We start from the raw sequence: 14871 nt of genomic DNA, 5'->3' as shown, positions 1-14871 counted from the left end.
AGACCTGTACCTTTGAGGGTTTCTGTAATGAGAAGCAATCCATCTTGCTGTTGTTATATTAAGATGAAGTGTACCATGAATTTAAATTTTATGTTGTTACTTTAAGTAAGTATCTCCTTCATTCTCTTCTCATGCCTTTGGGTATTTTTTAAATTTATGTTAAATATTCAGATATTTAAAAAAATCTAAGTATGTAAATCCTGGCCGTGTCTGGTAGTAGAACAACATACACATTATAGGCAATTCATCCATGTTTGATGTGGTAAAAACGAACCCAAACCTCCCAAGCATGAACTTAGAGGGTTAGTCCCTCCACCAGTCCTACTGCACACACAAAGCAGGGCACATAAACACTTCAAGGGGATCTTTCACTGGGCGTCCACATTGTCTAGCCTTAAGGCACACCAGATTTTGGGTTCCATTTAAAGGCTATGAGAAAATTGTTTCACAAGACGCTATCCCAAAGAACTTAACTTTTAATGTACCAGTGGTATTGCCCGTCTGCGTGGGGAAATTTCCAGATGCTACATGCTGCTTTGGGACTATTGTGGCCTTACCTAATCCTCACTTTTCTATCCAGGTTTTAACTTTCACTCAGTGCTGTTTTCTTCCCATCTTTGACATTGATCCTATGGACTCTTCCTGAAGCATTTTCTCTTTTATCTCTCATAACTCCTAAGGATAGCACTTATTTATAAAGCTCGTAATATAAACAGAAAAGAAGTAAATAGCATAACGCTCTGGTTTTGAAAAGCAAAAATAAAAAGGCGTGAAAACAAGTCCCAGTATTCTCCTAATACTTAGAAAAAAGATATAGAACAAAAAAACTTAAGACGCTTTTTGTGTTCATAAAGCTGAGTTTGGGATACAAGGTAACTGAGTTTGAAAGTACAGACTTTAGAGTCAGACAGATGTGAGCTCTAGTCTCAACTGTGGCCCATTTTATCACTGCAACCTTGAGTCAGTTACTTACTTCCCCTTTATGAATCTCTATTTCCTTATCTGCAAAATGGGAACAATAATATCATCTGCTGCCAGGTTTGTTATCAACATCAAACAGGAGAACAAAGGTAAAGCTGCTAACACAGGGTGTGGCACAGGATAAGGGCTCAATAGATGGTAGAATTTGTTATCATTATACACGCTATTAGAAAATATGTGCAATAGTGTGGCTTGGTTTCCACTTTGGGCAATTGCCTTTGGGACTAAAGTTCTTCTAAAATGAATAGATTGGACTAAAAGTAACCTCTTATGAGCCCCTTCCAGCTCGCTAATTACCTCTGGAATAGGATTGATAGATTGACTTATGGCCTGAAAAGTTTATTTCATCTAGATTTCTTAGGAAGAAATAGAACTGAGTCCAAAATTCCAGAATGTCAGAGGGCGACGGAGTAGGTGAGGAAATGGGGAAGGAATTTCTTGTGGCAAATGTCCCTTTTTTGAAGGAATGAAATATCAAGCACTAGGAGCCCTCCTGACAAGGACTGAGACACCCATATCTAATATTGCAAATACGTGTTTGGGAAGGAATTAAGCAAGAAACAGAGACATTAGTTTATCAAAATCAATTCATTCATTCAATGGATGAATGAGTGAATGAGCCCAATCTGCTCAATTAAAATATTTATTTTCAATATCTTTAATATGTTATTTCATTCCATAAAATGAATAATTCAAGGTGGCTGAAAATTCTTTAGGCCAAACTAGAATTAGGAAACCCTCACCTCATGCAGTTCTAGGTTGGTGGAAGCAAAATGGTACAAATTGAGTCACTCTGAGGAGCAAGACGTTGTATGGAATGTGGAGAGTCACTACTTATTTTTTTGTGTCTTCTCTCAAAATTAAGGACAAAGGGAAATGGGTACCTTTCTAATTATATAGGAAAATGAAAGAACAGGAAATTTTGGCCACATCTACAAATACTTACTGCTCAAGTATGAAACACACCCCCGTGTTCATGATGGAGAAATTACCAGTCAAGTCTTAGGCTGTGTCCCAACCGTGACCTCTGAATTGTCTTAGCTATGAGTGGACAGAGGGGGACACTACAGTGCAGGGGAAAATGACTAATAGGAACACATAATATTTTTGGAACTAGAATGCATCTGGCTACCTCCAGTGACAATCGAAGATATCGCATGTCTACAGGGTCTGGGGACCAGGAGAAACTTGTATGATTCTGTAAATGTTGGTGGTTCATTTTTCTCTAAGGCACTTCCCAGATCAGAAGGTCAGGGAACCTCAGAAATTCCTTGTCCCCTGTTGCACCCAATTTATTATATAATTTTGCTTGCTCTTATGTGTGTGTCTTGATTCCTAAATAGTATCCAAAACAATTTTAGGTGTTTATATTTTTGCCTTTTCAGATTTCAAGTTGGAGATTTTTCAGGTCATAATATGAAAATGCTGCTGATTTTGTTCCTCATAATAATGTGTCCCCATGTTTCTGTGAACCAAGATTCTGGTAAGGAAAAAAAAAATGGAAAGAATTCTTTTCTTTAATTTTCATTATGGAAAATAGATAATATATGAGTTTGACCTACTTAAAAGTTAAGAATTTTATTTTGCTTTGTTTTGATTTTGATGGTGGTAAGGATGGGGATGGTAGCTCAATTTCTTTTTGATGTCACCCTGTTTTCTTTTGCAGATCATTTGTTTCTGGACCTTATTCCTTGTTAATGATAAAAAGATATGAGAGCTGTTATTTTGTCCTCAGTTTCAACCCTTTTTAGGTCTTCTGGGAGGTTGCATGAAAATTCTATCTCTTAATATTAGCTTCAGGCCTGGAAAATTTGAATTGTCTCTTCTTAATTCATTTGTGCCGAAACATTGTCTTGGTTAAGCATCCAGATTTTGCTCCAATTTAAACTGTTTGTCTGCTTATTGTGAAGAACGTGCTTTTACCCTGAGGAGAAAGCTCCATAGTTGTCTACTGTCTGTCAGCAACTATGTCCCGTGGACTTGGAGTCAAAATACTGGCCTATCCTTCACTGCCTGTATCACCTCTTAAATAATTAGCTATTATACTGGTCACTTCATGTCCAGGGCCACCTATATTGGCTTTTACAGCTTTCTCAAGGACTCTGACCCTGCAGCAAGTTTTCAGAAGAGATAAACTAGACTTTGCCCTGCAAACATCCTCCTTTGATGTCTCACTGGGCCTGATGTTATGTTTTTTAAAGAGAGGCAACACTTTTCCCCCAATTGTTCCATGGTTTACACATAGTGATGGGCCTTATCAGAACCTGAATCTATCTCATGTGCCAGTGTCTACATTTCCTTTCTCCAAACAAGATGTGGGGGTTTATCCATGAATGGAAAGGCCACTTTTGGTCACAAGTCAAGCCATCCTGGGCAGGGCACACCTGACAGTCCTCATAGGGGGTCCAGTTTTCTCTTGGAGGAAGATGTTGATTCCCTCTCACTGACTTCTTCCCCTGAAATGCTGCTGCCTATATGATCATCAAAGGCATCTCAAACTGGTGGAAATTAGGTTATTTAGAAGATGAGAAAGAACAATTTTATCCACTATGCCTCGATCAGATGGCTATAAAGAGAATTAAATAACACACAGGAGGACCAAAGCTGGTTTCCTAGCACTTGTAGATAGGAAAAGATGGAAGTTATTTTAATTTAATTAGAATTTAGCTAGTAACCATTTCAGATATCAGAATCTCAGAGTGAGGAGGAACCTTAGGTATTTTCTAGTTAAATCTACTCATTTTAAAGGTGAGGAAACTGAGGCCCAAGTATTTGAATGACTTGCCAGAGCTGCTAGAGTTAGCTGATAACAGAGTCAGGACTTCCATTACTTCTTCAATTACACTGTATTTTCTTTCTTTCTTTTTTTTTTTTTTGTGAGGAAGATCAGCCCTGAGCTAACATCCGTGCTAATCCTCCTCTTTTTGCTGAGGAAGACTGGCTCTGAGCTAACACCTATTGCCAATCCTCCTCCTTTTTTTCCCCCAAAGCCCCAGTAGATAGTTGTATGTCATAGTTGCACATCCTTCTGGTTGCTCTATGTGGGACACAGCCTTAGCATGGCCAGGGATCCGAACCCGGGCCTCCAGTAGCCGAGCGCACGCACTTAACCGCCAAGCCACGGGGCCGGCCCTACACTGTATTTTCTTAAACATACACCATCCAGACATTTCCCTCCCTTCCCTGAGCAAGAAATGGATCTTATACCAAAGTAGTGAGAGCTCTGAATTCAAACCAGCAGACCACCAATAAACAACATTTTGTGTTTGCACTGAGTGATTCTCTATCACATAAAAATGTTAACTCTACACACCTAGTACTGAATCTAGCATTGAATGAAGCCTTAAAGTTCAGCAAAGTAGTGTATTCCCAAATAAAAATCATATTTTTAATAGAGACTAAAAATATAATCCCTTTCCCAGCTTAAGGTATACTGGTTTCTATCACATGTGAGAATAAATTTAAAATGCTCACTCATATGATTCATCAATTATAATGCCCACTCATGATTCATCAAAATATATTATAAATAACTTTAAGATAGATTAGGGCAATCCCATATTTTTATGATTTTTTAAATGTCACCAATTTGACACTGTGTAACACAAAACTAATGTGTTGTAATCAGATCAACTTGTTGCATCGAAAGGAAATCACGATGAAAGATTATCTTTCAAATTTCTTCATGCAAACAAATTCGAAGCAGTTTGATTCTCAATTAAAAATTTTATCCTCGATATAAATTGAGGTCAAATTCTGAAAACAAACAAAAACATACAAGGGGAAATTATCCACTAAAGGTATAAAAACCCAGGATTTTTTACTTCTCTAAATTTACCTATTTCTAATTAACTAATTCCTTGCAAAAGTGATGCTTAATTTTGTGGTCAGTTCAAATGAAATGGTATATGATATAAAGAATCAGCCCAAGAAACAATATTTCTTTTCTTGAGAGAGTATGTAATTTCAGGCTGTTAGTTGTCAGTTTATTGGGAAGGTATTAAAAATACAAATAAAAGAGGAAAGTAAGTTTTTCCACGTATGGTTGGCATTAACCATGGTGGTAAATTTTTAAACTCTTTGCTTTGTTTTTATGTTTGTTTGTAGGCCCTCAGTTCGCAGATGTGGTGTTTCTGGTGGACAGCTCTGATCACCTGGGAACTAAGTCCTTCCCTTTTGTGAAGATGTTCATCACCAAAGTGATCAGCAGTCTCCCCATAGAGGCCGACAAATACCGCGTGGCCCTGGCCCAGTACAGTGACAAGTTCCACAGTGAATTCCAGCTGAGCACCTTCAAGAGCAGGAACCCCATGCTGAACCACCTCAGGAAGAACTTTAGCTTCACTGGCGGCTCCCTGCGGATAGGAAACGCCCTCCAGGAGGCTCACAGAACCTATTTCTCTGGACCCCCAAACAGGAGAGACAAGAAAGAGTTTCCTCCAATTTTGGTGGTCCTGGCTTCAGCTGAGTCCGAGGATGACGTGGAAGAGGCTTCCAAGGCCCTGAGGAAAGACGGGGTGAGAATCATCTCCGTGGGGATGCAGAGAGCTTCTGAGGAGGACCTGAAGGCCATGGCCACAGCTCCGTTTCATTTCAACCTTCGGACGGTCAGAGACCTCAGCACGTTTTCCCAAAACATGACGCAGATCATCAAGGATGCGACTCAGTACAAGGACGGAGCAGTCAATGATATTCTTGTAGAAGGTGGGCTTAGGGGACGTGTATAGGAATGATGATAAAATGCTTTTGAAAAATCAACATAGAGAGAGGATTGAAACTCTATGAACATCCCTTTCCCCGAAAGCTGGGCTGCATTTTCAGATGTTAAATATCCATGTGTTCAAGAGGGCCCAATGGTTGTGGCCATTTTAAATCCAGTGAACCCCACAAGCCTTGGTTTTCCATGGTTTGCTTATCCATCTTGCATGTCATTTACAGGCTTCTTAGAATTCAGGGATGCCTTTTCCCTGCTACTCAGCTTATCTCTGAGCTATCTCCCTGGACTTAAGTTGCTATGTAGTATTATTACAGTTCATTTAAAAGGTAAAATGGTTGCTAAAGATATCCTTGACTCCTGAAACCATGTAATGTAATCACAGAACGTTAGCGCTAGAAACAACTTCAGATAGTCTAAACTCCCGATTCTGCGGAAAGGAACTTGCAGGCATCCTTAGAGGTGACGTGGCCTGGCCTGGGGCCGGCTGCAGCTTGAAGTCAGAGCTAGGTCAGGTCTCTCGATTCCCAGGCCCATGTAGTTTTAGCGCCACGCTGCCTCCCTTCCTGCTGCTCTCTTCTGAATTAGCTTCCCTGTGTTCTGCTGCATCTTCCACCTGCTGTCCTGGTCTGTCCTCTTGTACTATTCTATTAACTAACAAGAAGGGCCAAGAGATTATGAAAATCATTCAAGTGAGGGGCAGGGGAGAGCCAGTAAAAACAATTTGCTCAAAGTGTACAACTCCAAATAAGTTTCCAAATAAGGAAACTCACATTGTTAAATCAGTTTGAATGACATGACATTTATAACTGTCTATATAATATATATAATATAAGAGAATGCTTTTCTTCCGGTAACCTGTGAAAATATGAATCCCATTACCAGCATCTTTCCTACATAAAATAATGGAAAATGCAATTACTATTCCATTATCATCCCTTAGGAACATTTGGACTATAACTGCTGATTTGAACACTGATGGTGCTTAAATAATGTTAATATGATAGCAGTAGCTGCTGTTCATTGAGTGGGTGTTATGTGCCAGGCCCCATGCCGAGCACATTATCTCATTTAATCCCTGTAACAACTCCATGAGATAAATATTATCATCTCCATTTTTACAGGTGAGGAATTTGAAGCTGAGAGTTTAGCTGAGATCCCATATTTGAACCCAGGACCCTCTGATCTCAGCTTCATCATCGTTTTGTATACCTCCTTCTTTCTTTAAGTGCATAACCAAGCTCTGGTAGATGCTCTTTGTGCTTTGTAATGCCGAGCAGAGATGCTGAACCTCCAACTAAAATTGTGCTTGTTCCTTCCTGGTCCCCACAGTTTGCCAAGGGCCTTCAGTGGCAGATGTTGTGTTTCTGTTGGACGTGTCGATCAATGGCAGCCAGGAGAACTTTGACTATCTTAAGGAGTTCCTAGAAGAAAGTGTATCTGCTCTTGACATAAAGGAACATTGCATGAGGGTTGCCCTTGTGGCCTTTAGCAACGAGACAAAGGTGATAAATTCACTCAGCAGGGGCATAAATAAGTCAGAGGTTCTCCAGTATATACAGAACCTGTCTCCCCAGGCTGGGAAGGCCTACACCGGAGCTGCCATCAGAAAGATCAGGAAGGAAGTCTTCAGTGCCAAGAATGGCAGTCGGAAGAATCAGGGGGTGCCCCAGATTGCTGTGCTGGTGACCCACAGACCATCGGAAGACAATGTGACCAAGGCAGCTGTTACCCTCCGGCGCCAGGGCGTGACCATCTTCACCTTGGGCATAGAGGGGTCCAGCGACACCCAACTGGAAAAGATCGCGTCTCACCCCGCCGAGCAGTACGTCTCCAAACTGAAAACCTTCTCTGACCTGGCCGCTCACAACCAGACGTTTCTGAAGAAGCTGCGGAACCAAATAACGCACAAAGTCTCTGTCTTTTCAGAACGGACCGAAACTCTCAAATCCGGTAAAGTCTTTTGCTGAGAGAAGGGTTTTTCCGATCCTCTTTCTTTTTTCTTGTCTTTCAGGTGTTATAGATCCAAAAGGGATTGGCGAGGTATGATGTGGGTAGGGAGAAAATTCCTAATATTTTACTTTAGCTTGAGCTTGCGAAGTGTAGATGGGAGGAGAATAAAAGCTATTGAGGTGTTGATGGGGAGAAGAGATTTCCCTTTTTACTTCCTCTTTGGTGCAGCTTCAATTGGGTTCTACATTACTTATAAACACCCCAGAATACCATCCTTTCTTATTTTTCTCCCTTCCTCACTTTTTTCTTTTCTCTCCTTTGCCTCCCATGTTCCCCTGCTTTCTCCTTTATTTCTTTTTGTACTTTTCTCTCCTTTCTAGTGTTCCATCATCCTCAAATTCCAAATTAGAGAATATAAGGAAGCATGATTTGGGTTGAAGATCCAGTAATTAATTTGTTGTGAAGTACTATCTAGTATCTGAGTTTAGAGAGACAGAAAGCAATGTTTTATATATTTCATATATAAATGTGTATGCTATATGAATATTTTTTGTATGTGTATACATATACATATATATGTATACATTCTTCAACAAATATTTATAGCATGTTTACTATAAAAGTTTCATTGTCCTACACAAATAAGGCTACTGACAATAACCCTAGTTTTTGTTAATTGACTAAGAGTGGATGAGGAGTAAATAATTTGTTCAAAATTTCAAGAAAGAGGGCCAGCCCGGTGGTGTAGAGGTTAAGTTTGTGCGCTCCGCTTCAGCGGCCCGGGGTTTGCAGGTTCGGATCCCGGGCGTGGACTGAAGTACCGCTCGTCAAGCCATGCTGTGGCCGGTGTCCCACATATAAAGTGGAGGAAGATGGGCATGGTTGTTGGCCCGGGGCCAATCTTCCTCAGCAAAAAGAGGAGGATTGGCAACGGATGTTAGCTCGGAGCTAGTCTTCCTCACACACAAAAAAAAATTTCAAGAAAGAGAGCTCATATGTCCACAATGTTCAGTTAAATGCCCTCTCTATTTCACAACACACCATTTGGCTACTAAGCAGTTATTCACTAATGAGAGAAGTGACTTGTGAAAAGACATCTTCAAGTTTTCTTTCTTATCTTTTACTATATCCAGATTTACTCTGACTCACAGCAGAGAATTATTTAAGACTATTTGGATAATAGTCTTAAACTGTCAGAAGCAATTCGTTTGGCCCCACTGATGCTAAGATTTCCCACATTAAGCTGGCAGCGCGTGCCTTTTAAGCTTGGAAGCTGCTTCCTATTTTTCTGTCTGAAGAGGCTCATGGCTTTTATTCTTTCCGTCTGTTCCCATTTCTTCTTCACACTTGCCCCACTGCCACACTCAACTTGTTGTTTCCATTTTAGGTTGTGTGGACACTGAAGAAGCAGACATCTATCTGCTCATTGATGGCTCCGGGAGCACCCAGGCCACAGACTTCCACGAAATGAAGACCTTCCTGTCGGAGGTTGTAGGGATGTTCAACATCGCTCCCCAGAAGGTGCGGGTTGGGGCCGTTCAGTACGCTGACAGCTGGGACTTGGAATTTGAGATCAATAAATACTCTAATAAGCATGATTTGGGAAAGGCCATTGAGAACATCAGGCAGATGGGTGGGAATACAAACACTGGCGCAGCCTTGAACTTCACGCTGGGGCTGTTGCAAAAGGCAAAGAAGCAGCGAGGAAACAAAGTGCCGTGTCATCTTGTTGTCCTGACGAATGGTGTGTCCAAGGATAGCATCTTGGAGCCTGCGAACAGACTGAGAGAAGAACTCATCCACGTTTATGCCATTGGGGTCAAGGAGGCCAACCAGACACAACTGCGAGAAATTGCAGGCGAGGAAAAGAGGGTATACTACGTACATGACTTTGACGCTTTGAAAGACATAAGAAACCAGGTTGTTCAAGAAATCTGTGCTGAAGAAGGTAGGAGAAATGGTGGCTTTACCTTTTGACTTCAGCCTACAAGTGGCCTTCCTTCAATATTTGACATTGCTGGTTTACAGAAACAAGATAAACTTCCAAGTTGAGATTTGTTAACCTGTGTAACTATGTTTGTTCTCCAGAACAAAACTAAGGGCCAGTTACAGTGTTGCTCCAGTTAACATGTGAAGTGTATTAAAGATATTTGGAGAAGTTCTCCCAAATAAGTATTAATTAGCTTCCTCCCACAAATCCCCGCTAGGATAGATATATGATTAGACGCTACATGTGTAGTACAATCAAATGATTTCAGATTTTAAGGTGTGCTTCAGGTTTATTTAAATTGCTTTTTCATAAAACTTTTATGAAATCTTATAGAGCTATATCAGTAGTTTTCAACCAGGGCTGATTTTTTCTCCCTCAGGGGACACCTGGCAACATCTAGAGATATCTTTGGTTGTCATGACTGGGGAAGTGCTACTGGCATCTAGTGGGTAGAAGTCAGGGATGCTGCTAAACATCCTATAGTATCCTACAATGCGTGGACTGCCCTCCACAATAAAAATTATCTGGGCCAAAACGTCAGTAGTGCTGAGGTTGAGAAACCCTGAGTTATATATTAAAGCAAATTGCTAACTAACAGAATAGTCTCACTTTCTTTGCCTTCAATGCTTTATTTACCTGCTAACAATCCTTCCCAAGCACACACTTAACTTCACTGTAGAATTATTTGTGTTTTGGATTTTCCTATTCACTCTTAATATTTTTACGCAAAGCCAACTTGTATCAACATCTCGTTTCCCCCCATGCAGCCTGCAAAGAGATGAAGGCTGACATCATGTTTCTGGTGGACAGTTCTGGCAGTATAGGACCTGAAAACTTCAGCAAAATGAAAACATTTATGAAAAACCTCGTGAGCAAATCTCAGATTGGGGCAGATCGAGTGCAAATTGGCGTAGTCCAGTTCAGCGACGTCAACAAGGAAGAGTTTCCACTTAACCGATACGTGTCCGAAAGTGAAATTTCAAGTGCAATAGACCGAATGGCTCACATTGGAGAAACCACCTTGACCGGTGGTGCCCTGACCTTTGTGTCTCAGTACTTCAGCGCTGCCAAGGGGGCCCGGCCCAACGTCAGGAAGTTTCTCATCCTCATCACGGATGGTGAAGCTCAGGACATAGTCAAGGACCCAGCCATAGCACTTCGGCAAGAAGGCATAATTATCTACTCTGTGGGAGTGTTTGGCTCCAATGTCACCCAGCTTGAGGAGATCAGCGGGAGGCCAGAGATGGTTTTTTATGTTGAGAATTTTGACATTCTACAGCATATTGAAGATGATCTTGTTTTTGGAATATGCAGCCCCCGTGAAGGTAGGCGTGGGCATATCCATTAGCGGGACTGTCTGAACACCACATGTCCATGTTAGTCATTATTTCTTGAATTAAGTAGGCCAATACTTGAACATGGTAAACATTTTGTTTAATCGAAATGTTTATGCTAGTGGCTTTTGACCTGCATATAAAATGCAACTTTCTTCAACAGAATGTTGAATTAGTCAGTAAGGAACAATTTTGGTCCACCTAGATTCTTTCCCATTTGTAGACAAAGAGCACGAGGATGATGAATCTTCTATTTAAGAAAAGTGGTATCATACCGAGTCTTAGGTCTCGTTCTCAAGAAGCAGAAGCTGAGTCAGGGGTTCTTGTGGAAGTGATTTATTGAGGAGATGTTTCCAGAAGAGGGTAAGGAAAGCAGGACAGGGCATGGGTAGGTGCTTGGCAAAGAGTTGGTCTCAGCTGGAGTCTAGCTTCAGCCTGATCCCATGGGAAACTCTAGAGCATGAATTACACCAGAGTTGGTTCCACCTTGAGGCCAGGGGCCCAGCCTCATATAAGCTGAGTCCTTGGGCTCCATGTGGGCTGCTGAGGCAGGCAGTAGAGGGGCATAACCTCCTGGGCAAGGTGGCCCCCCTTTGACCTAACATTCACCACATATGTTTGTTTATTTTACAATTTTTAAAAACCAGCACTTAAATAAAATGAGATAATGTTTGTAAAAGCACTTTAATATTTATTAAATCCTATAAAGGAGGAATATAGTATGGGAGCTTGAGCAATGGAAGCTTCTAAGGAAGTAAATAGTATCGTCCCTATTCTCCTTCCATGAAACTGCAGAATGATGGAAGTGATGAAACAAAAGGTCAGCAAATACAAGGAGCTGATTTATACTGTGACCCACAGGGCTTGATGACAGAGGCATTCTGAAAAATCTCTATAGATTTTTAGATGGATCTAAAGGAGATGGCTCTTAATGGCATTTTGAGGGAAGAGAGGAACATTGTTCTGTTATTCAAATAACAGTTCTGTTCAACTCCTACTAGAAGGTTTGGTGATTGTGGTCTGTGTTTTGTGGAAAGAAGAGTACACCTGGATTGTATTTCCTGGTAATTCCACCCGGAACAAATCTGAATTCTTTAAAGTGTGCCAACACTGAGCAATCTACCCCCCAATCCTCTGGGTAATGCAAGCAGGCTCCCCAAGGCAGAGAGATGTAGTTTCTTCTTTTGTGGAACCAGCCTATAGAGGATTTGGGAATTGATAATTTGGTTTATGGCTCCTGCACACACGGCCTCTAGTCAGTGGAGTGAGTACATTGGCTCTAGGGTTTTCAACAGCCCTACCACATAGCAAGCAAGAAGCTGGCATAAGAAGGAAGTGTGGTGAGCTCTGGGAGGGGGGTACTTTCTCACAATTCCATTTCTCCAGATTCGATGAGTTAACATTTAAAACATACCTTTCTAAAGCCTGTAGAGCGATTGTGCTACATAAGGACTAAATCATTAACCATCTTACAATTCCATTTCACCAGAATGAATGAGTTGGAGTTTGGAACTCTGCACCTTTAGATAGAATATGCTCCACACACATGGATTAAGTATTAATTGGGTCTTTCCTGCTTTACTTTTCCATGGCATCGACCCAAAGTTTAAAAAGTTAGTAGGAACGTCATGCTAGGGCCACTTAGTTGGGCCAAGTGTGAAATGGGTTTATTTCTATGATGAGGCCCAATAATGAAAATAGATAATGTTTTGAGAAAGTCAGAATGGGAGAAAATGTAACCTTGAAAAATCAGCCATCATATAACCATGAAAAAATATACACTGTTGCCAAATTCATTTTCACTTGGTCATTTCCCCAAGGTTTATCTTAAGAATAAAACTGCATGATCCCTGTGGCTCGGAAAAAAATAGGCAAACTTGTGTAAATGAAAGCACATGTTGAATGAACCATTTATGCAGGAGAATTTCCACAGAATTGTGATTTTTTTTTTAGTCCAAAAGCATTTGAAATGCTTATTTCTGATGATCCTGTGACTTGCCCCACCACTCTACCCCCCACTGCCTACAATAGGCTTCATTTCACATCTGTCTTATCCTAAAAGCTCACCTGATTGAGTGTTACTGTGTACTGACAGCACAAATGTATGTGTATTGTGTCAGTTATCCAGGGGACGGACATCCTAATATACAGCTCGATCTCCTGAGGAGGAGACACCAGCAACTGAAAAAACAGGTTGAGGGGAAGGAGTCTCCTGTCATGTCCAAAGCTAATCTGCTATGGTTTTCCTTTCTCCTCCTCTTTTAGAATGCAAGCGGATTGAAGTTTTAGATGTTGTGTTTGTAATTGACAGCTCTGGCAGCATTGACTATGATGAATATAATATCATGAAGGACTTTATGACTGACTTGGTGAAAAAAGCCAATGTTGGCCAGAATCAGGTCCGGTTTGGGGCTCTGAAGTATGCTGACGACCCAGAGGTGCTGTTCTATCTGGATAACCTTGGCACAAAATGGGAGGTGATTTCCATGCTCCAGAATGACCAGCCCATGGGGGGCAACACTTATACCGCTGAGGCACTAGCCTTCTCAGACCACATGTTCACCGAAGCCCGGGGCAGCCGCCTGCACAAAGGGGTCCCCCAAGTCCTCATTGTGATCACCGACGGGGAATCCCATGATGCAGATAAGCTCAATGCCACAGCCAAGGCCTTGCAGGACAAAGGCATTCTTGTCCTGGCTGTGGGAATTGCTGGTGCCAACCCCGTGGAGCTGCTAGCCATGGCAGGATCGAGTGACAAGTACTTCTTCGTGGAGACTTTTGGAGGCCTAAAGGGGATATTTTCAGACGTGTCAGCTAGTGTGTGTAACTCTTCAAAAGTAGGTAAGATTTGTCTATTAAGTTTTTCTTAATTATCAGCAGAGGTCCAAATGAGGGAGAAAGCAAAGCCAAAGCCCTCAGGAGCAAGTTCTCAAGAGAGGAAAGAAAAAGCACTAATTGTTTCCTGGAACTTCCACATTATAGAATCTCAGGGTTGGAAAGACCTCAAGGACATTTCATTTGGCCTCCTGCCCAAAGAGGAATACCCTCTACGACATTCCTACCTACTTCCGCCTAAACTCTTCTAGTGATGGGGAATTCACCATTTTTGTACAGGCTTTATTGGAACACAAATTTGTTTACATGTCATTTCCTCCCATTAGTTCTTCTTCCTGCTCTTTACACGAGAAATCAAATTTCATCTCTTCCTAAGAACCAGCGATCATTGCCTGAAGTCTTCTCTCCTCCAGGCTTGAAGCCCCCAGTTCCTTCACCTTTTTCTATTATGGCACAAACTCGTTTAAAACATGGAGCCCAATATTAGACACTCTATTCCAGTCTCGGATGTTTCCAGAGCAGAGTACAGTGAGATTTGCTTTGCCCGGGATGCCATATTTCTGTTTCAGCAGCTGGAGATTGCATTGCCGCATTTATTTGTGTGTGTGTGTGCGTATGTGTGTTTGTATTCATTCCTTCATTCAGCTGCCATTTTACACTTTTGTTTCAAAGGGAGATGTGGTCTATGAAAATTCCTTAGTATTTTTATTAAGATGTGTTTTACTAAAAATATTAAGTATTTTTATTAGATGAATTACTGTTAATCCAGGATTCCAACATCTTGTTGTAGTTCCTTTGAAAAGTTATTTAACTTTTCTGGTTTTCATATATGCGTTGCCTCCTTAGAATGCAACTACATACTATCTTTTTCTTTCACAAAACTAACAAAATTTGTCTAGGTCTTATTGAAAACTGGGACAAATCTCTTACTTTCTGTTGGCCAATGCCTAAAACTTGATCTGCCCTTTCAAGTCCACTGTAGAAGTTGACATTGAGTTTTTATATGGAAAGTTCTCCCTTGGGTAGAAAAAAAGTACTTTATTTCCTTTATTTGAATCTAAAAC

General features: G+C 41.1%; 1 protein-coding gene across 1 annotated transcript in view; it reads left to right on the top strand.

The window, feature by feature from the left end:
* COL6A6 (collagen type VI alpha 6 chain) overlaps nt 1-14871 on the top strand; it is a 124291-nt gene that overhangs the window by 17213 nt on the left and 92207 nt on the right. Inside the window, exons 2-7 of the mRNA XM_058553315.1 lie at nt 2367-2464; nt 5089-5685; nt 7028-7648; nt 9036-9596; nt 10406-10963; nt 13238-13813. Of these exons, the coding sequence (XP_058409298.1) occupies nt 2367-2464; nt 5089-5685; nt 7028-7648; nt 9036-9596; nt 10406-10963; nt 13238-13813 (3011 nt within the window). The remainder of the gene's footprint in view (nt 1-2366; nt 2465-5088; nt 5686-7027; nt 7649-9035; nt 9597-10405; nt 10964-13237; nt 13814-14871) is intronic.

Source organism: Diceros bicornis, chromosome 2 (assembly GCF_020826845.1).
Source record: "Diceros bicornis minor isolate mBicDic1 chromosome 2, mDicBic1.mat.cur, whole genome shotgun sequence".
Lineage (NCBI taxonomy): Eukaryota > Metazoa > Chordata > Mammalia > Perissodactyla > Rhinocerotidae > Diceros > Diceros bicornis.
Note: the sequence above shows the minus strand (reverse complement) of the source record. Positions and strands in the feature narration are given on the sequence as shown.